The sequence below is a fragment of the Phalacrocorax carbo genome, chromosome 8 (genome assembly GCF_963921805.1).
Source record: "Phalacrocorax carbo chromosome 8, bPhaCar2.1, whole genome shotgun sequence".
NCBI lineage: Eukaryota > Metazoa > Chordata > Aves > Suliformes > Phalacrocoracidae > Phalacrocorax > Phalacrocorax carbo.
The window spans coordinates 12,510,128-12,530,703 of record NC_087520.1 but is presented as its reverse complement, the minus strand read 5'-3'; the positions used below and the strand labels follow the sequence as shown (position 1 = coordinate 12,530,703).

At 41.2% G+C, this 20,576-nt stretch overlaps 1 protein-coding gene across 16 annotated transcripts in view; it reads left to right on the top strand.

Annotated features, from left to right (window-relative positions):
* Positions 1 to 256: 256 nt before the first annotated feature.
* Positions 257 to 20,576, top strand: part of ANKHD1 (ankyrin repeat and KH domain containing 1) — a 123,161-nt gene continuing 102,841 nt past the window's right edge. For 7 of the 16 annotated variants that reach the window (XM_064458736.1, XM_064458737.1, XM_064458733.1 and 4 more), the window contains exons 1-2: positions 259 to 662; positions 15,634 to 15,787. In XM_064458736.1, coding sequence (XP_064314806.1) covers positions 387 to 662; positions 15,634 to 15,787 — 430 coding nt within the window. In that variant the 5' untranslated portion in view covers positions 259 to 386. Of the gene's footprint in view, positions 663 to 7,224; positions 7,249 to 15,633; positions 15,788 to 20,576 lie in introns of those variants that run through there. The other 9 variants (XM_064458742.1, XM_064458739.1, XM_064458738.1 and 6 more) reach the window with 4 other exon arrangements.

Here is a 20,576-nt window from a genome sequence, read left to right as displayed (position 1 = left end):
GCTTTGACCGACAGCCCTCTCGCCCTATCGGCGCCCGCAGCTCTGGCAAGGCACATGACTGACGTTCCAGACGACCAATCAGCTTCCGAGAAGTTCAGGAAGCGAGGCCGGGGAAACGGGGCGGGGCGGTGGGCTCCAACCGCCTCGGCGTGCGCTCTCAGGGCAGCATGCTGGGAGCGCGTGACGCTCCACAGAGTGGCGGGCGCCATGCCCAATAGCAGTCCGCCATCGGCCGACGGCGGCCAATGGGCGCGGGCAGAGCGGCGGGTGGGCGGTGCGGCGCCCGCGGCCGGGTAGGGTGTGAGAAGTTAGAGGCGCTGCTGCGGTGCCGTGAGGGGACGGAGACGGCTGGGCTCTGTGAGCGGCGGCGGCCCCGGATCAGCGCGATGCTCACGGACGGCACCGCCGCCCCCGTCGGCGACGAGGAGATCGACTCGGTCGCTCCTCGGGCGCCGCCCGCCGCCGAGCCGCCCGTCGTGGCCGGGCCCTCCCCGCTGGGCTTGCGGGCCGTGCGCCTCTTCGGGGAGGCTGGGCCCGGCGGGCCGGGAGGCCCCGGCGCGCCCGCGGCCGGCGAGGCCGCCCTCGACTTCAAGCTGGCGGCCGCTGTGCTGCGGAGCGGGGGCGGCGGCGGTTCCGGCAGCGACGAGGACGAGGTGTCCGAGGTGAGCGATCCCGCCGGCGGGCCCAGCCCTCCCTCCCCTCCTCTACGCCGCTTCCTGACAGGCCCGGCCGGCGCCGGCGCCCGCCCTCCCGCCTGCCGCCAGCTGGGCCATCGGCGCCACCCCGGCCGGCGCGGGGGTCGCGGGCCGCACCACACCCCCCTGCCCTTCCCGCTCCCCTCCCCGGGCCGTGCCTCCCCGCCGCCATGGGTGTGAGCGGCTTCACCGGGGCCGCGGGGGCGGGGTCCCGGCGGCCCCGCACGGGCAGGGCGGCCCGGGGCCTGCTGCTGAAGCCGGGGAGGGGGGGTGGGGGGTCTCGGCACCGTCGCGCCTCCTGGCGGGCTCCGGGAAGGGGGGCTGGGCGCCCCGCCTGCACCCTCCTGGGACGGCCGGGCCCGCGGTTCGCCGCTTTGCTCTACCCGCGGAGGGTGCGGGAAGGATGTCTCTGCTGCTGCCTCCTGACCTCTAGGAGTGATTTCCACTTTCAACCAGGTTTGGAGGGAGAGGTGAGATCCTCCACCCAGCGGAGAACAAAGTAAAGCCTCCGATCCCCTGTATTGCTGCTCTGGACTCAGGTGGAAGGTTTCCCAGACTGCTAAATTCCTGTGAAAGAGAGATAGATATATTTTTACACTTTTATGTAGTAGAAATGTTTCTTACCCAACAAAATGGAAGAGGGTAATGGAGGTGTCTTCCTTTGATCTTCCAAACCTGCAGAGAGTTTTCAGGGGGGGTGTGGGGGAGGGACCAGAGCCATATCCCAACCAAAATGGAGTGTTGTTGGGCCTGTAAACTTGCATCTAATACTGCTTTATGTAGCCTAGGGAGAGAAGATAAATGAAGGCTTTTATCTGTCACTACTGCCCACTCGTCATACACCAAAGGGTGATTCTTATTTCCTTAGTTGCCTCTTTTAGAAAGAAGACTTGAGATCCCAGCTGCCATTGTAGCCCTTATGTAGCCTTAGTGGAAGAAAGGAGAAAGTGGCTAGCGCTTGCAAGCTTGTTGCAGTCCCAGTGTTTTGTACTTATGTATGCTCCTGCAGGAGGAAGAAGATGGTAGCCAAGGAGATACATGCCATTTTTCCTTTGGGGGCCAGAAGTGGGTACTTCAGTAAGTGTCCACGTTTCTTCTGGAGAAACGGAAGGAGGGGAGCCTGCATTCATCCTCCCGTGCCTAAATTTTTTGCTTTCCATTGATGATCGTCTTTTGTCCAGCCCTTCTGAAACCTGAACTGACAGGTCTTATCTGAATTAAAAAAGTGATTAAACTCATGCAGACCCACATTTGTGCTTTGCTCGTGGCCACCTAACCTAAGTTAAAAATTGTGTTAACAGCAGGGCATTGAACTAAACTAAAAATCTGATCATCAGGCAGATGAGTACTTGTGTGTGGATGTTCCTTGTGTGATTGATATCCTGAACATATGATGACATGGGGTTATGCGTTCAAGTACATACCTGTTTTGGGGAGTTTGAAGGCCTACTGTAGACAGAATAGGATGCAAGTAACATAAGTTTCCGCTGTCTAGGATGCCTCTTATGTCACATTTTAATGTATCTTTGAAGATACAAAGCAGTAGTTACAGAACCTGGAAACTGATGGGAAATGGGCTGTATCGGAGTGTTTGTGGCTCTTTAGAAGATGAGCAGAGTTCTGCTTTGACAGCTTATCCCTTTTTGACCCCGCCCCAATATTTAAAGGATGTGAAGATTGAACAGCTAAGATGTTTACTAAGCATTCTATTGGTTTTTAGACTATAGCAAGTATTAATAAAGACAGCCTGGGTCTGGGAGGTTGGCACTGAGGTCAGAGGAAAAAAAAAGGTTCCCAAACAGCTGTTGTAGTAAAATTACATGTTGGAAAAAAAAATGGGAAAAGCTTTCTTATTTAAAATATATAATTAAAAAAAAAGTTGGAGTTAAAACACTTCGAGATTTCCAGAACACATGTAGAAGAGTTGGGCTAATCCTGAAGCTGAAATTGCCTGGGGAGTTCTTCTGTCTTGTGTTTCTGGTTGTGGAGAGTAACCTGGGAAGAAGCATGGGTGGGAAGGATGTGCCTCACATCTGTGCCGCCTTGCTAGGCTGCAGGGTATGGCTGGAAGGACCAAGGGTGATATTTTTTTTCCAATTTTTTTTTCTTCTGTATGTATGCGAACTAAAGAAGCACCTGTCATCAGTGTTATTTTTGTTGGTTTTTTTCTTTTTTTTTATTTGAACAAAGAAAAGGCAATTAAACTCCTGGGATGAAACATTGCAATTCTTGAACAGCGCTGCTTTGAAAACCCAGTGGCTGTTTGGACTGTGGTCTTGTGCCATGAGTCACTGATTTGGGTGTATGCCTTCAGCTATTACCAGTGAGTGGAATTAGTGAGAACTAGGAGGGAGAATTAAAATAAATAAAATGTTTGCCATACTACCTTGATCTGTACTCTTTTCTCTACTTTTGAAGTAATAAAAATAATGGTACTGCATTCTGTAGGCTCTGCTCTGTGTCTGCAGTGGTATTTAAATTTTCTATCCTTGTATTAGTATGGATTTAATATACTAAAGTAATTGGATTAGTCAAAATGGCAAAATAGATAGAAAAAATCAGGGAAGCGCAGGACAAAGAGTGTAATGAAGTATTTATCTAGAGAATGAAAAGAGCAATATATTTTAGCCTAACTTTTAAAAAATATATTGCATTTCTTACATCAGATATTCAAGTGCTTTACAGTGGGAGTACTGTCCCCATTGTACAGGTGAAGACAGTGTGCTGCATTTTCCCTGCCTTGCAGAACTGGGAGAAAAATCAAAGCTTTCTGGTTTCCTAGCTCAGGGCCGAGTGATGGTAGTCACCAGGCTGCTGGTTGGGCAATCAGGGACTGAAGTGGATCCCATATAAATGAGCTATATCAGGTCTGCAAGGTGGAATTTAAATGCAGCTGTATAGAATATTTTCTAGAATTACCAGTTAAAATTATCACATGCAAATAGAAACAATTGCAAGCTGAAGCACGCCTTTGGGCATGGAAGGATGAGGCCAGGAGGCTTTGTGCTATTTCTGTGTAAAACAGAGGGAAAGCCATGGTTCTCCTGGGCATTCAGAGAAACTGTCGCCATTGGTTGCAGTCTGAGATGAGGTAGTTTTGACTTCAGTGTAAATAGTTACTTGGTTGCCTTCTAAACTTGATCAGGGTTTGGACGCAGCCTGCAACTTGTTAAGAGTGAGATTTTGCTGTAATTTTAACTATGTTACTACCACTCCTTGTGAATGTTGCTGGCACTTAAAGTGGTGCCAAAGGCATGAGTATTAAACAGCCTCCTCCATACTAGTTGTGAAGCCTGTAGGTCAAGGTGAAGGTGTGCTGGCAGGATGGTGATTAATAGTGTGTGTATGTGAAGTCTGTAGGGTCCGTGGTCATTGAGGGTTTCTGGCAATAGAGCACGCAGGTTCTTATCACAAACCATCGCAGCAGACAACTGGCTTGTAGGAATAAGAGAGTTGAAGTAAGTGATAAATATGGCAGTGTTAGAGCTTGCAAGATTGTGTGGTTTGCTGATCTGTTGTAAATCAAGTAGAAGTCAGCTGTGCTGACAAAAGTACCAGAGGATCCTGGAGCTCAGTTCAGTATGTGGCTTTTGGCGGTGAGTGTATAAATGTAGCAAGTCTCTTGTGTTCTGTAATTCAGGGGTTTGGAGGCCTTCAATGGCAACTGGAGCTCATCCACCCCTTGGCTATGGAGTCAACTCAGCTTTCAGCTTCCCTCTCCAGAGCAGGCTGCCTGCCTCCACCAGCTTGCCTTACTTAAGCCTGTGCCTATTGCATAAGCCTCTGGGGATATTTACATAAAGCATAATTAAAAATCAGACATAGCCTACCTCCTACAATGAGTAGAATTAATAGTCAAATAGCATGTACTCCAGATCAGTTCAATACTTGGAGATTTTGTCTGGGGCTTAATAACTTTAAATTTTTTTTTTTCTTCACAAATCTGAGGTCTCTTCATTTTTAAACTGGGTTTTGAATTCAGAGTAAATACTTAGGCAGTTTGTTTTTAAATTGGCAATGTCATCTATTACAGTCATTGCTATGTCAGTGAAACTTAACATAGCACTGTTTCTTAAATGGTATACGCAACGTATCTTTGACTTCTGACATTAATGCTTATACATTTTTCTTTCCTGTATTTGAAAGAATGCAAATAGCAGCAAATAGACATTAAAAAAGTTGATGCAAATTAAGGTATATAATATTACACAGAAAAGCCTTTTCTCTGAAAAAAAAATTAAGTTTCAGATTAGCAGTTGATATTTTTCTTATTTTTGACAAGTGGTTTCAAAGTTGAGGAAGTAAGAGGTGGAATAAAATGGAAAATTCTCTTCAGAAATTAATCACTGATCAGAAAAAACTGAGGAATAATGGGTTCAGGTTTCCAGAAGTATTGAGATGATGCTTAAGGATGTGGAGAGCTGTTTAGTAGCATGTTCGTTCATGCCCAGCCTGATTAGGCATATAATTATTGGAAAAATCTTGGTAAGTATCTCAGTAGCTTTGAAAGTCCATCCTGTGGTAGCCAGAAACAATCTGTCTAGTTATGTTAATACTTACTACTCAATAACACTTTAAAATGAACTGATTTCTAAAGTGTCTTGCAGAACTCTGGTTTCCCTTCAGTGCAGCTTGACCCAGTTGAGTACATGACCTAAAATAAATGTCAGCAACTGTTTTTTAATGATAGGTGTAGAAAGTAAAGATGTGAAATACTACTGTATAATTACATAAATATGCAGTGCAACCCCTTGGTAAGGAGAGATTTACCAAATTTAGCAGAATGCCTATATTTAGTTACAAATTTGCACATAGGTTTCACCAGTCAACTAGTTACAGTCTGGATGGGGGAAGGGTTCATTTGAGCATTAACACAAGGCAAGACTACAGCTGGTGAATCACGAGTTCTTGTGTTCTGATTTAAATTGGGGCTACCCAGATGCTCCCATGTGGGCACTCAGTATTGGGATGCTCTCCTCTCTCTTTTCCTCATCTCAGAGGATCCTGAAATACAGCTGTAAGGACAGCTGGGTGGTGTTGGAACATTGTCCTGTGCTCAAACCATCCCTGCAACATTCACTTAAAAGAAAGGTAGGTGTGGAGGGAGGGGGAGTATAAAGGCACTCGCTTTTCTGTGCACAGATGTGGGCCTGGCATTTAAAACTGGGAGCAGCGACATTACTGAATTGGCATGCTTGTTGAAGGAGTTCAAAGCTGGGGTTTAGACCCTGCAGGTGAGGAAGTTGCATAGCTTTGATCTTAGTAGGTCATTTTGAGTTCTTGTAACATGTATGAAGATACCTTAGAAGTATTAAGCTGTTGTTGGGGGGTAAAAGTGACTTTTGGATTTAAAACTAAGTCAGGTCTGACTTCTGTGGAAAAAGAAACCATTCTTGGATTTGTTTCCCACTTAATGAAGCAGGAAAAATAACTTCTGTATCTTGTTTGAGGACTGTTTGCAGAACTTGGTGTGTAAGTTAAGGTCTGAAGCCTCAGTCTTCAGTAGGGGTGCTTTATTTTCTTTCTGTGGATACTTTCTTTACTAATAGCAGCCCATGTACACCATACAAATACCATGTAAAGTCCTCGTGTAAAGCTTTTCTCCCTAATGGGAATGCCTGTGTGAGAAACAGGATACTGTAAGTAAAACTTCAGGAATCAGTAATTTGTTCAAGTACTTTTGTAAATTTAGGAAGTTTTTTTGAAAAGTGCTTAGCCTCGGGTTATCTTAAATAGAAACTTTCTCATTGATAGCTCATATGACCTTGGTCTTCCATGATAAACTGAAGATTAGTTTAACTTTCAAATTATATAAATAATGTGGGATTTTTTTGTAGCAACCTTGTTACTGCAGTCTATGTTGTAAAACCATGCTGCCTCTGAATAAGAGGAAAAAAATGGGTACAGATGAATTAATATTTGGATTTAAGTGTTTGTTTAGTTAGGAGGATATGCTTGTCTGAGCTCTAGCCTTTTGTTATACCTCATTAATACATGGTTTCTGGGTTGTTCCCCCCGCCAACAACTAGCTCTCCCTGTTTGTTGTGAACATGCAGAGGTTTCATTTTGCATATTTTTGGAGGAATGCTGAGCAAGTGAAATCTATGGAAATGCATCCTATCAGAGAATAATGTTTTCCTTTTACTCTTGCAACTCCTTAAGAATATTTTCTTAGGTAATGGTGATTATTTGAAAGACTTACAAACTACTAGAAAATTTTCTCATTTTCTGCAGTATTGTTCATTTTTTGTTCGAATGCATACAGAAGACAATACCATAAAATATAAATAAAATAATTGGTCCTTTGCTGGATCCTGTTACTTCTTAATTGCTTTTCATGGGATGAGACCACTTACTGATTTTTGCCTTTTGCTTTTAAGAGGGCATCATGTAGGTTTCGGTGTCTTGTTTTGTTTTTGTTTTTTTTTTTTCTCTCCAAACTTCTTTCCTTCTTTAGTTCTTCCAAAGCATCCCAGAATCTGAAGAAGTGTCCTAGGCTGAGAGGGGTTACTCATGGTTGAGTTACCTTGTTGTGTTTGTCAGAATGCTGGTGGTAAGTGAGAAGGAATGTGTGTGGCTGGCTTTTCTGACACGGGGAGGCTTTGAAAGCTACCTAGCTGTATACGTGTCCTACAGGAAAAATTATTCCCTATTTATTGAGTAAAAAAAAAAAGCTTTACTGGCTGATGAACAGTGGGCCAACAGAAAAGCACTTTTCTGGTCATTTTAACATTTCATGGGCATTAAGTTTCAGGTAATTCCAAAAGTTATTCTCATTTGCCTTCAGTAAAACATAAGAGATTACTAATTAACTAAGATTTTCTTTTAGGAAAATCCCTAACCCTGTTGAACTCTTCTGTTTCCAAAATCATGAATAAAACTAATGGTGGCATGTGACGGGTAGGTAGTAAATCGGTTGTATATCAAACCAAGGGAGAAAGAGACTAGTGTTCGGGGCTGAGTGGTCTACTTCTGAGCCATGTTCCTTGACCATGGTGGATCCAGAGCACCACCTGTTCAGAGGATGTGTTCATCCACAGCGTGACAAGGTAGCCAGGGGAAAACGGAGTCTACGAAGTGGATGCTTAACATTTTGGATTTCTAAGGGTATACTCAATACTTTATATAAATGTACATCTTTTCATTGTTTTTCTAAAACAGTTACATTTTAAAGCCCTTTTACTGCTACATCTTGAGTTTTCAGTGGATTGTATTTTAGATAGGGACCTCTGCTGTTATTCACTATGATAGTTTCTTTTGAATGGCTAACTGATGGATCAGTAGTTACATTATGATTTTTGCTGGTTTTGCAGTAGTAGAGCATGCACAAACCTATTTATATGGGCCTTGAAAAAATAGCTGCCACTAGCCTTGGTTCTGAGAATAGCAGAAAGCTCAGTATGATTTTCAGTTTGATATAAGCTTCTAGATCATTAATCACTTCAAATGGTGAGACTCCTCTCTGAACCAAATATGTTGGCCTGGGAACAGATCATTGAATTAGTAGACTGGGCTATGTTAATAAGATCCACTTGTATGCTTTTTTTTTTTTTTGAGAACTGTATCCCTTTGGATTGACAAGAGATCTTAAAAGGTCATTCCCAAGAAGGTGGCTTAAAATACTTGCCATCTTGGATGGGTGTGAACTTTTACATCAGCCAACAAATGCATTTGTTCATCCTCTGTTTTGAAGTTTCCTTCAATTTGTTTTAATGCCTGGGATTTAATGCTTGAGCAAGGATCCCACACTGAAATCCCTGGTTAAATTGATGCAACAATCCTGTTTTATATTCTAACAAATCAGAATATTGAGTTACACCTGCTGTTTCTTGGTTTGAGGTGAGGAAAGAAGAGGAGATATTTCTGCAGGATTATCAGATAGAAAAAAAATAGGGTATGAGGGAACCTGAAAATACATGGAGAGGATGGACCACTGAAAACAAGATTGAGTGGACTGAGGTAGAGTACATGAAAATAAGGAGTGTGTAGCGTAAGTGATGCTTACTTTAGTAAGGTTTACTGGTCTCTGTTCAATGGTTTTCTTCTGTGTGAAGACTGTACATATCGAGAACAGGCACTTGATTTACTGGGATTCATGTGAATTTTGAATATACTTCAGTTGTCAGTTCTATTTCTGTAAATGGCAGCCCCTTGCTGCAAAAGATTCTCTTGTACATCAGGAAAAATTAGTCATAATTATTTTTGTTTATCAGACATTAAATATGTGCTGGCTGCAGGCTGGTTTTCAACAGGTTTATGTTGGTTGCTTTTTTTCTTTTGCAGTAATGACTGAAATGAGTAATGCTTTCTTTTCTGCTCTACAGAGAAACTTTAGTGTTGTCAGCCTCTTGTACAAAGAGGACTCAATCTGTGTGTTTTGTGGCTTAGTTTTTTTGAGGGTTAACTGGGGGTGCAGTTATGTCTTGGGCTTATTGCTGTGAACAGTGTTTTAGTAAAAATGAATTGGCGATTTCTTGCTTGTGGAAGAGCTATAAATCAGACAGCTCTGTCCAGAGGTGTGTGATAAGGTGTAGTTTGCAGTATTCAAAACTACTTAAATTGGCACAAGGTTATCTAGTGTCAGTTGATTACTTAAGAGAGAATTAGGTAAGTGTTTAAATTTGTGAACCATTTGACAAGACACTTGCACATGAATGCCTGCTTATGCATTTAGTATTAGTGCAAGAAAATGGAAAACCTAGGATCAGCAATCTCTGGCATGGAAGAGTAGTCCCATGAAAGATTAATTCTGATTTATTTTTATCTGCATGTTTCAAATACTAACCAGAATTTTGAGAATTGACTGGTGACTTCAGGTGCCAGGCTTGAGATCTTTTGGGCCTGGACTGAGCAGAGAGGAGCTGCCATAAAAATGTCAGGCCTCTCTTGTTGCTGGTTGCACGTTGCTCTCACCCGTTGTTTTAGTCAGCTTAAGTTAATGCTGAGATCAGTTTGTGTGCTAATGCATCAGGAACATACGGCGACACAGTTTTATACGTGAATGTCAGACTTCTAGACCACACAGTGTGTGTGTGAGGCTCTTTATTTGCTTCCAGTGACAAAGCATAAAGTTGTGTCCATCTTTATTTACATTGTATCTATACCAGCATTTGCCAAATGGACCTGTGTTTTGATATGAACTTACTACAGCACAGATCCTATAGGTGCTTGTTTCATTATCTGATAATTGCTTAATATATATTGGAATAAAGGCTGTCCTTTAGATAATCCTGCCTCAAGTTAGTCAACTTCCTATTGTAATTGGAGCTAAATAGATTTGCACCCCTCCTCTCCTCCACCCTCCCAATCCAATTTACTGCCTGCAAAACTGTTGTTGTAGACTGCTCAGCTAAGGCAGGGTGCAGGCACTAACAGCTCCACTTAAATGTGGGGGCAGGCCACCAGTTGGGTTTGTAGCCTCGCAGGGAGCTGAGGTGATCTAATGGCTTGCTATTCCCAGGAGAATGATGTTCCCGTTTTGCAGACCCTTCTCTAAGTCCATGAAATTCAGTAAAGTGGTATAAAGTTGTTGTTCCCCCCAAGTTTTCTCCCTTTTTGATGTGTTAAATCAACCCATGAAAGTGTATGGTAGCTGCCTGACTTTTTGTAAGATGAGCAGTGACTGGAAATGATGCTTCAGATAATTTATGCTTTCTCTATCGAGGTGGCAATGTACCCAAGGACACTGTAACTCCCTTGGGTTGTCAGGGTGTTTTGTAATCACAAGATCTGTGAGGCCAGCACTGGAAGATGATCTTGTGGCGATTCACAAACCTTAGTGGCTTCTGTCTTCTGGGGCTGAAACTTATTTTTTATTGAAGAAACTGTCTTCAGAAATTACAGTTCAAGCCTAACAGAGTGAGTATAGTCTTATGTCACTAATTATGCCAGAATGATTATTTACATTGATTATATGTTGTTCCTGTGTACAGACTCTGAAGTGTTTCTCTGAAATGTTTCTTTTCTTTCACTAGCTTTGAAGTGCTAAGAAAAGGCAGCGTACTGAGATCCCACTGAAAGGTTTTGTGAAAATGCCCACATTTCTGTGTGGTTTTTCCTCTTCCTTTATTCCATCTCTTGAAACTGAAATAGCAATGCCAGGCGGATACCTTAAGTAGGTGCAAAAACGTTTGACTGACATGGCTGGGTTGGAGGAGGGGGAAGTGTACATCCTAAGGTAAACCAAAGCCAGGCCATTTGCTGGTGTGAAGAGTCTCCACCCGGGGTGTGGTGGTGCCCTTGTCACAGGAAGCTGCTAAGAGTGCTGCGTTAGTGGCATAGGTCTTCACTTTACTTTCTCCTTGGAATAACTATTTTTAATAGTTTTGAAGCTGACAGTCTTTATATGTGGAATTTAAAGGGGATTGATGTAAAATTTGAAATACAAACTAATTTGTAGTCTGAAGTTCGCATTATGGTATATGATGTGCTCTCAGTACTCCCCCAGACTTTTAGAGCAGAATTACAAGTAGTAATCAGGTATTTGCATTTAGTGTAGTAAAGGACGTGACAGCGTAAAGTGTCAGAGGGGTTGGGTTTATCAGACAAAACGAATGTCTTCCTAGTGTCATCCTAATACAGGGTTGGGCATCATGTTAATTATGGAATGGAAGGAGTTTAAATGTAAATTATTTATTTCAACTTCATAGGCATGAACTTTCAGCCTGATCTGCAGGCCTGTATTAGCCTTAAGGAAGCCAAGGTCCCTCTTCATATATCCAGGTGTATTTAGACATAAGTCCAAACGGAATTGTTATAGAAATAATTAGGAAGGGTTACTTAAAACGACTACCTGATTTTCTCCTTTGTGTATTTGCATAATAAATAGGAGTTCAGGAGTCCCAGTCAAAGGCTCGGGTCCTCTTTATTTATAGACGCTCCACAAACACAGAGCAAGGAGTATTGTTATCCCAGAAAAGTGGTCACAGCTCAGAACCTGCAAAACTCAGGTTCAAGGAATTATTTAATAGCAGCTTTCTCTTCCCTATTAACACTTTTCATAAAGATAGTTTTCCCAGAAGTACTAGTTTGGCATAAATGGAAGGAGAAGGTAGAACAAGCCATCTCTGCTGCTGCCCTTGCCTGCAGTAGGAGGAGAGAATAGTGCTGGTACAGCTACAACAGGAAGGTTTTTCCATCATCTGTAGCCTGTGTCAGTAACGGGCTATTTGTGAGCAGGTCCGGGCTATTCTGGGAAAAGTACGTTTTTGCAGTAATGCAATGTAGGAAAAATAAGTTTGGACTTTAATATTAGAAATGTGTTTCTAACCCTGTATGCCATTGCCCATTTTGTAAGAATCGCTAGTGTTAGTTGTAATGTTAGCACTTGCAAAGTTGCCTTTACATACCCCTGACCTGAGGTAAACTCAGTCATGGTATTAACATATAAATACTGATGTAGTTGAGTCCAAATAGCTGTGAATGTAGCTGCTATGGAGGGAGGAACGAGTGGTGTAACTGGATCTGCAGAGCTGTGAGGCTGCTGCAGTCCTTGGCAGAACTTCAGGAAAGGTCCACCATTCCTGTGGATGAGCGTGAAACACGACGATGTAGTTAAGTACACTGATATTCAGTGCCTTGTCCTCAGGTCCCATGCACTTAGCAGCTTTTTTGGTTTTTGATTGGGAATTATTCGTAGTTGCAATAGTTTTGGCAGTTAGAATAATGTCTTGAATCTATGTGTTCCTAATGAGCCTTACCAAGTAAGATGCTTATTAACTGCCCAAAGCAGCTCGCAAAATAATCCAAAAATAGCACAGTGACTGGTTACTCTATCACTTTGCTACAGATCTGATTAGGATAGAGCCGAGTGCCTGAATTTTGCAACATGAGCAGTGTATTAAGTTTTCCAGGAATGCTAACATGAAATCTGGTGGGTTTTGTTTTGGTTTTTTCTCTTTTTTTGCAAAGTTTTTTTTTAAAGTAAAATTTGTTTGATATATTTTAGGTTGTTTGAAGGATGATGATGGTTGTTATTTATTATTACATCATCGCAGGTCACTTCAGTACACAAGAGACCTGGTTGGTTAGGTAATTTCTTACTCTGTTAGTGTAAGGTACCAACTGTTCATCCTCTCTAGCCTTGTCTTAGTGTGTGAGAAACTTCATCTGTTTACAGAAAAGTCAGAGGTTCTGGCTTGAAACTTGTCCTGGGAGACTGGCAATGGTACAGCTGTTTTAAAATTGTGCATATGAATTTTCAGTATTTTTCACACTCAAGTTATATTTGTATTGCGGGTATGTTATTAAGCTCTTACTAAAAATCAAAATAAAACCTAAAAATCGATGCTTAGCATGCAGAAATAATGAAAGCGGTTGCCTTTTTCTTGCTGTGATATAAAACTAAGATAAAATACTGTATGTGAAGCAAGGTTTTTGTGTGAGGCTTTAAATGTGCATGTCTCTGGAAGTACAGTTGCATACCTAAAGAAGAGCTGAAAGGCAGAAGGAGTTGAAAAGAGTGGTGAAAAGAACAGACTGCATCAATACTACCCAGCTCGTACCCTAAGTAAAAACTGTATCTGTAATTTGCTTTGATAAGTAGTCTTTGCGTAACGTACTTCCTATTGGGAGGAGAGAGAGAAGTTCCTTGCGAGTCGATAGAGTATTTGAGTGGTGAATTAACACTGATTTGGGTTCAAGACCTACTGTGTTGTTGTAGGTAATGTCCTATAAATACATACAGGTGATCTTGGGGTGGCAGCAGTCAAAGCATCAGGAAAATGAAGCTTTAAAACTTGCAGTTGGACAGCTTCTGGAAGGCTAATGTGCTTACCTTTGCTGGGTGTTGTCAGGCTGTTCCTGAGGCTGGAAGTTAAGGCTTGCCAGAAGGCACTTTGAACATTTCTGCAGTATTTGGTGTTCATAAGTGCAGTTGCTTCCGTGGGGGTAGCATTTTTACCCCTTTTAGTATGTCTTCAAAAGGGAGGACTGCCGTTTAAATTTAGTGGTGTAACTGAACGAAAAAGTCCATTAGCATGTAATAAAATTTCTTGTATGTGGTTCTCAACTATATATAACAAATAGTCACTTTAGCACAGTGGGATTTTCTACTGGTCACCAGGTCATACAAACACTGTTGCAATAGGAATAATATTTCTAATATATTGGTAGAGGCAAAGTGCCTTGTGTAGTCCTGGAGGAGAAAAAGAAAAACCCTGAAGTGGTCCTGTAGATAAGGGTGAATTTTTGCAGAAGTCAGTTTTGCATCAGAGTTTATGCCAGCTGGGAGTCCTTAAACTGGCTAGATGTACGCAACCTGGAATTTGAGTTCTGCAGAGGGGAATCTTACTGTAGGTGTACACTTTGCTATGAGTTGTAAATAGCTCTTCTTTGTAGTAAAAATGTATATCACTGGCTTAGGTCACTAATTTTCTGCTTCTTTAATGCTCATCTCTTTCTCACAGTGGCAGTGCCCTTATTTTAGGACTGTTGTCTGGACTAATCTAGAAACCTTGCTTCTTCAAGCCCTAAATCAGACACTAATGTCTTAGCGTTAATATTTGTGTCTTCGCACACAAGATATAATACCTGTAAGCTAGCCAATATCATGCATATCCACTGAGATGTGGAACTCATGTTCTGTGTTCCTAAAAGCTACTCTTTCTCCCTGATGCACGTTGTATTCATATGTTAACAGTCCGTTTCACTGGGCACCCACGGATTGGCTTGGACATCAGCGGATAATGTTACAGAACATTTACATATCAAAAAGGGGAAGAAATTAACAGAAGTTGCTCTTGAATAGCAGTGCTCTATGTAGCTCTCCACACTCCTGTTAACATTCTTCGCACAATGGGGCACTTAATGAGTTTGTAGATGGCCTGATTTCTTTTTTTTTTTTTTAAAGTATAAACTCTCCCTTTCTTAAGTTGTTGTGGGGTGTGGAGTGGTAGGGCTGAATATGATGATAGTTTACTGCTGGCACCGGAGGGAGAGGGGGAAGCATTAGGGGAAACGGAGAAAGGAAGATGAGACTGGGGCATGAAGTGGGAAAGGGCAGCAACGGTTGTGTAACAAGCATGTGTTGGCATGACTAATGGTGTAGTTGTACAGATAATGTCCAATTATGAAATAGTGTTTTTATCTTAATATTACTGAAAATAGAGGAAATTATGTCTGAACTTGGGACACATTCTGTAATGTTCTGCTCTCATTAGAGGACAAGTCAGGTATCCCTCTGTTTACTCTGGCAAGTTGTCATAAAACTACAGCGTGTTATGTTGAGTAATTCCATGAGCTTGTATTTGGAGATCATGTGGGGCCACTGGTGGGACAGCATTATTGCTGCTTAGTTGGAATACCTGCTTGCTTAATTGTGCTATGTATCTGTTCTTGTCTAGAAAAATGTTAATGACTGGGGTAATACTAAGTGCCAGCTTGGAAACAGAGGTTTTGGTTTTGAATTCTAGTCAGCTGTTGTGTTTCTACTCAAAACAAAATCCTTGTGCTACATTAGTTGAAATTACTTTTAAAATAGCACTGAAAGGCACCTTGGGAAACCATTCAGTCCCTCCCTGGCTCTCAGATAGGTTCAGCTATATCAAAGTTGTTACTGACGGCTTTTTTTAATAACAAGGTGGACAGACTTCTGGTGATAAAGACACTACAGCCTCTTGTGGCAGTCTGTTTTGGTGGTTAATTGTCCAAATGTGTATAACGCTTTTCTCAATTTTTAATCTGAGCTGCCTTTGCTATAGTTTATGATCTTGTTACTTGTAATTTTTACAACAAAGTGTTGTTCTTGTAGAGTTTTTTCTTTTGTGATTTCAACTACCTTGTCAGTAAGTTGACCAGATTATTTTTATGGCTGTGTCCTATAATCTGTGCAGTTAAAACATGATTATGACAGTACAGTTAAAAATATTAGAAAATACACAAAATAATTTAGTATAAAACTTCAAAGATGGTAAAATTATTTTTCTAACTTGGCAAACAGGTTGAATCATTTATTTTGGACCAAGAAGATCTTGATAACCCAGTACTTAAAACCACATCGGAGTTATTCTTATCGAGTGCTGCAGAAGGTGCGGACTTAAGAACTGTGGATCCAGAAACACAAGCAAGACTAGAAGCCTTACTGGAGGCAGCAGGTACTTTATTTTTATAAGTTGCCTTTTTTTCTTTTTTTTTTCCTGAACCTAAGTTGCACACAGATCTGGCAACCTGTAAATTTTGACCTTAGTGAAATATACACAAGTCTGGAAAATTTACCATGGTGATGGGGAGCAGAACATGTAAAAATTATGAGCTTGTTATCCAGGTGTTGGGGGTTGCTTGGTCTACTTTTTCTCTGCATATAAAGTTTGCATTAAATGGTATTTCATTAACCAGATGAGAATACATGTGCTACCAGAGAGAGGGTTAAAGGGGAGAGAATGGAAGGAAGTACACTTCCTAAAATGACAGGTTTTTTTTCTGTTGCTTTGGTCAATATATAATTATTAATTACTCCAGACATTTACAGGTGAAATACTTATTTCTCAGTTTTGACTTTCACAAAAATATTTTTCCATGCTGTACTTCTGAGACATAGTTGTTGGAAAATACATATTTAATGTTCATGTTTTGGAGCCAGATTAGATGATCATAGTGCCACTACACTTGTTACTTTTATAGGGAAAGCTTGACTGATTTAAGTCTTTCACAGGTTTGTAACTCAAGTGTTTGCAGTGGATTTGAAAACTGTCAGTTTCCAAATTCCAAGGACAAAAAGATGTAAAAACCCTGCTTTGAAACAAATCCTGTTTGATCATTATGGGTGCATACTCAGCCTAACAGTAGTGTGCTGAAAATGGAGTTTTTAGGCTTTAGCTTTGAACACACTTAAGAGCTAGATAAAATAGTATTTATTTGCAGATGTTTACACGTAAAGCTATGTACAGTCTTAAAGGAGACCTTCATTCTAAGGAAGCAAAGGGGGCAAGGGACTCAGGCTTTGGGCTCTCTTTGCATTTTGAATACGATAAAAGCCCAACTTACAACACAGCGTAGCTTTTGTCAGCAGAAAGTTGCAGCAGCCAAATTAAAGGGGTCCCCTAAAATTATTCTAACCTGATATAACTCTCGGAGACCAAACTTTGCTTTGCAGGGAAGATAGTCTGTTTCTGGGATGCTTCAGACACTAAGAGAATTTGAATAATCTGATTCCTTTTTAAACACTCTTTAAAATGAAAATCGGTTGCAGTTTCTCTCATCTACCTGATGACTGGTGTGTCCTAAAACCTATTGCTAGCTTTAGAAATTGTCAGTAGAGGTGTCTGCTGGCTAGTGTTTGGACAGTCACGCTCTGAAGTACATGGTTCTAGGGTTGCAGTGTTCAAAATTATTTCACACATTTAAAAATCTAGGAGGTACCATTGCTTTTTGTAGTGCCTGTGAGAATGCTTTCATTAGATTTCGAAGCAGTAGTTGGCCGCTTGTTCCCAGGGTTAGATCACTTGTCTTTGATTGGAGGTTTCCATGCTTTTATTCCCTTAGTGCTTGGAGTAGGGATGTAGAAAATGGGCAGAACAGAAGGAATCTGGAAGGAAGAGCAAATAAAAAAAGAATGCTTCTGTTTGGTGGCTCCAGCTCCCTTTCTTTACGAGACTGGACAAAATTAATGCCACTTGAGATCCAAAGACTGAAAACTATCTTGAGAAGGTCCTCTAGTTAAGCAGTACTTGTCTTTCCCGCTGTGAATTTGAACACTAAAAGTATCATTAGGCTAACCTAAAGGAGACAGTGAGAATCTGGTAGTTCATTAATAAAAGCCATAATTTGAAAGGGATTGAAAAAGAAGCTAGTGTTTCTGGATGATGTTCTAATATCTTCACTGGATTTCTCTGGCTGGTTTGGCTGAAAATACCTTTCTAACCTTATGTGAGCTTCTAGGTTTCCATCATGGCAACAAAGGGGCCTAGTGTTGGGACTTCATGTTGTTTTGCAGTTCGGCAAAAGCAAGCGATTTCTCCTGTTTTAGACACATTTTAGTATCCAGCATTAAGGTTAGCTTACAAAAGTAGATGGCAGAACTATTGCTCAAACAAGTAGTTTAGCAATGGCTTTGTCTGATGTGGTTTCCAGGGTAGCTTGGCCTTCGTTGTGATGATCCTGTCTCCTGTGGGAGGCATGATCCTAACTTACAACCTAGAGCAAAATCAGTCTTGCATTTAGTGTCTCAGATTTCTTAGGGTTTCTCACATGCAGGGTTCGTGGCTGTGTCATTAGGATCTTAATGAGTATGACTTGCAAAACTAGTTTTGCTCATTCTTCATGAATCCTTTAATGCTCAGATCTCACATGGGCATGCTGTTTATTCATTCTGGAAGGTAAGTTATAGCAACTGCAGCCAGATGGGATGTTCTTCAAATTACTTACGCAGAAGTGGTTTTTCAGCCATTGCATTCTTTCAGATTTGTGGGTGCTTTGTTTTTAAGTAGCTGTCTTGATTTGAGAGCTGATTATGCCTGCGTATGCAACTGTAGAGGCCAGAGGTTAGTTGAACTGCTTAAAAATATTTCTATACATTATATTTACCCATCATAAGAGTGCTGGATATTTTTTTGCAGTTCAACTTGTTTATTCTGTTTCTAAGGGGATTTAAAATATTTTGTGGTTTTGGATGCTGAAGTTGACAGCCTTAATTAGAAGTTCTAGCAAGACGGTTGTGCCTCGCCCCCCTTAACACAGCAGCAAGTATACACATAAGTACATACACACATGCTCACAGACAGTGGTTAGATTCCTTATGTTTACTAGGTCCTCTGAAATCCTGGCTGATTAGCTTTAGTTTGGACAACTGTACTTCCTTCTGTACTCTGTTTAAGCAAAGCACAAGCACTTTGTTAATGAACAACTATCTTTAAATAACTGTCAGTAATCGAATTAAAAAAAAAAGTTTTACATTCTGAAGACCGAGAGACTTCACTGTTCTATGTATGTCATAAATATGAGTTGTTTTCACCTTAAGAAATGAAGATAGATGAAAATAATTGAATCCTGTTCTTTGGGAAGTTATTCTAAACAAGCCAAGTCTTTTTTATACGTTCCTTCAGTTTGACTCCTAGTAGCAAAGAAGGGATTTATAAGTAAAATAACCTATGGAAAGAGAACTGTACTGTTTGGAGATGTTTCCATTTTTTCAGATTGTAATTAAACAGATTCTTAGTACTCTGACAGTGGATTCGTATTCTGCACTAGAAACATTCAGCTCCACTGGTAATTAGGGTACTGTTGATTTCCAAAAATAATATTCCAGCTCTGAAGAATCATGGGGTTTTTTGTGGATCTTTGGTAAGGTTGCCTATTAAATTTCCTTTTTAGAGCCAGTAGTTGACTGCTGGAGGATGGGAGCTCTTTGCTTCTGTGAATGAATGGTTATAGCATTCAGAGCTCTTGCTGTTCCTGGTAGTTTCCTTGGTGGGTCCCTCAACACATGTTCTTAAAAGGGCAAACTCTCTTCCAAATAGTTGGGGAAAGCTTGACAGGTTAAAGCTGTTTCATTTTCTGGCCCTGCCTTTTACAGGCATCAGAAGGGAAAATGACTTGCTTATGTAGTGCAGGCCTTTTTCTGGAGTACATGTTGTTTCTTAAAGAGGATAGAGAAAGGTGTTGGTTGAAGCGTGTGGTCAAATAAAAGTCCTGGATGCCCATTTGGTGTATTCTGCACCCAAAACATGAAATTCCACAGAAAGTTGTAAAATGGGAAAACGTTAATCCCTGCAGTTAAAATACCCTGTTTGTAGTGTTTCAGCATAGTTTTGCTGAGTTTTCTAGTAAGCAATGTAGAATGTTACTGAACTGATTTTTAACTTGAGAAAATAGCTTGGGTGCCTGTGTCCTCACCAGCAGAGCTTTTGAGCATGTTCCTTTTCAATCTGAATGTTGAAGCACTTTGACCATGAAGCATCAAAAAATAGATGCAGAAGAAAGTGGTAAAGAAACTCTTTGTCTAGCATTGGAGCACTTGGTATTCCTGTTGACTGTCTGTACAAGGAGGAGTTTTGTTAGCAGTGAGTTCTTCAGAAGTCCCACTATTGTTTATAAGAGGCTTGTGAGTAAAATTGGAGTATTTTGGAGAGGAACCGTGCTTAGCCAAGGGTTTGCTTAATGAAACAGACGTGAGTAGTCCATCCTTATGTTCAGCTGGGAGCAGAGTTATGTACATGCTTCTTTTCTGTTGAAACAGAGGATTAAAGGTGACTAGAGATCCTTTCACAGATGGTTTGGTGTATATGAGATCCTAAAGTCTCAAATTATTAAATGCAGTGTAAACGGTGAAAGAGAATTCTAGTTTCATAGACACTTGTTATTAAATACCTGGTGAATTTCAGCAGTTGATTCAGGAATGAGGACCTGATGCTGCCCTTTGGAAAACTGGTAGGATGAAGCGGGGTGAGGGGGGAGCTGGGGGAATAGAACTGTGTGTTCTGGAACTGGGAAAGGCAAAAAGTGGAAGTAATCACCTACTTAGTGGATATACAGAACACAGGTCAAAATATGAATGGGCCCAGATAAAATCTGCCTGCTTTAGGATAAACTGAAAGAGTAGAGTGAGATTCAGCAATTGTAAAATAGAATGCTTTCCAGTGTGTGTATGTGTATCTATTTACCCACTTGCAAAGCTGTTGACCAAACCTGCCTTTTTTTTTTTTTTGTGATGTGACCAAACCTATTTGTTATTCACTAATAGCAAGGGGTTTTGGGGTTAAAATAAATTATATTTACTTCCCCCAGCATCAGAGGGCTTGAATGTGACAAGGTAGACTTGTGCTCCAGAACTGCTGGGGAGTGAGCTGTGGTCTAAAATGCACAGCCTGCTTTCATCCTGCGTTGGAGAGACCCCTTGAAAAGTGTCAGGGACTGGGCTAGATAAAGTCTTTGATCATGTTGTTTATG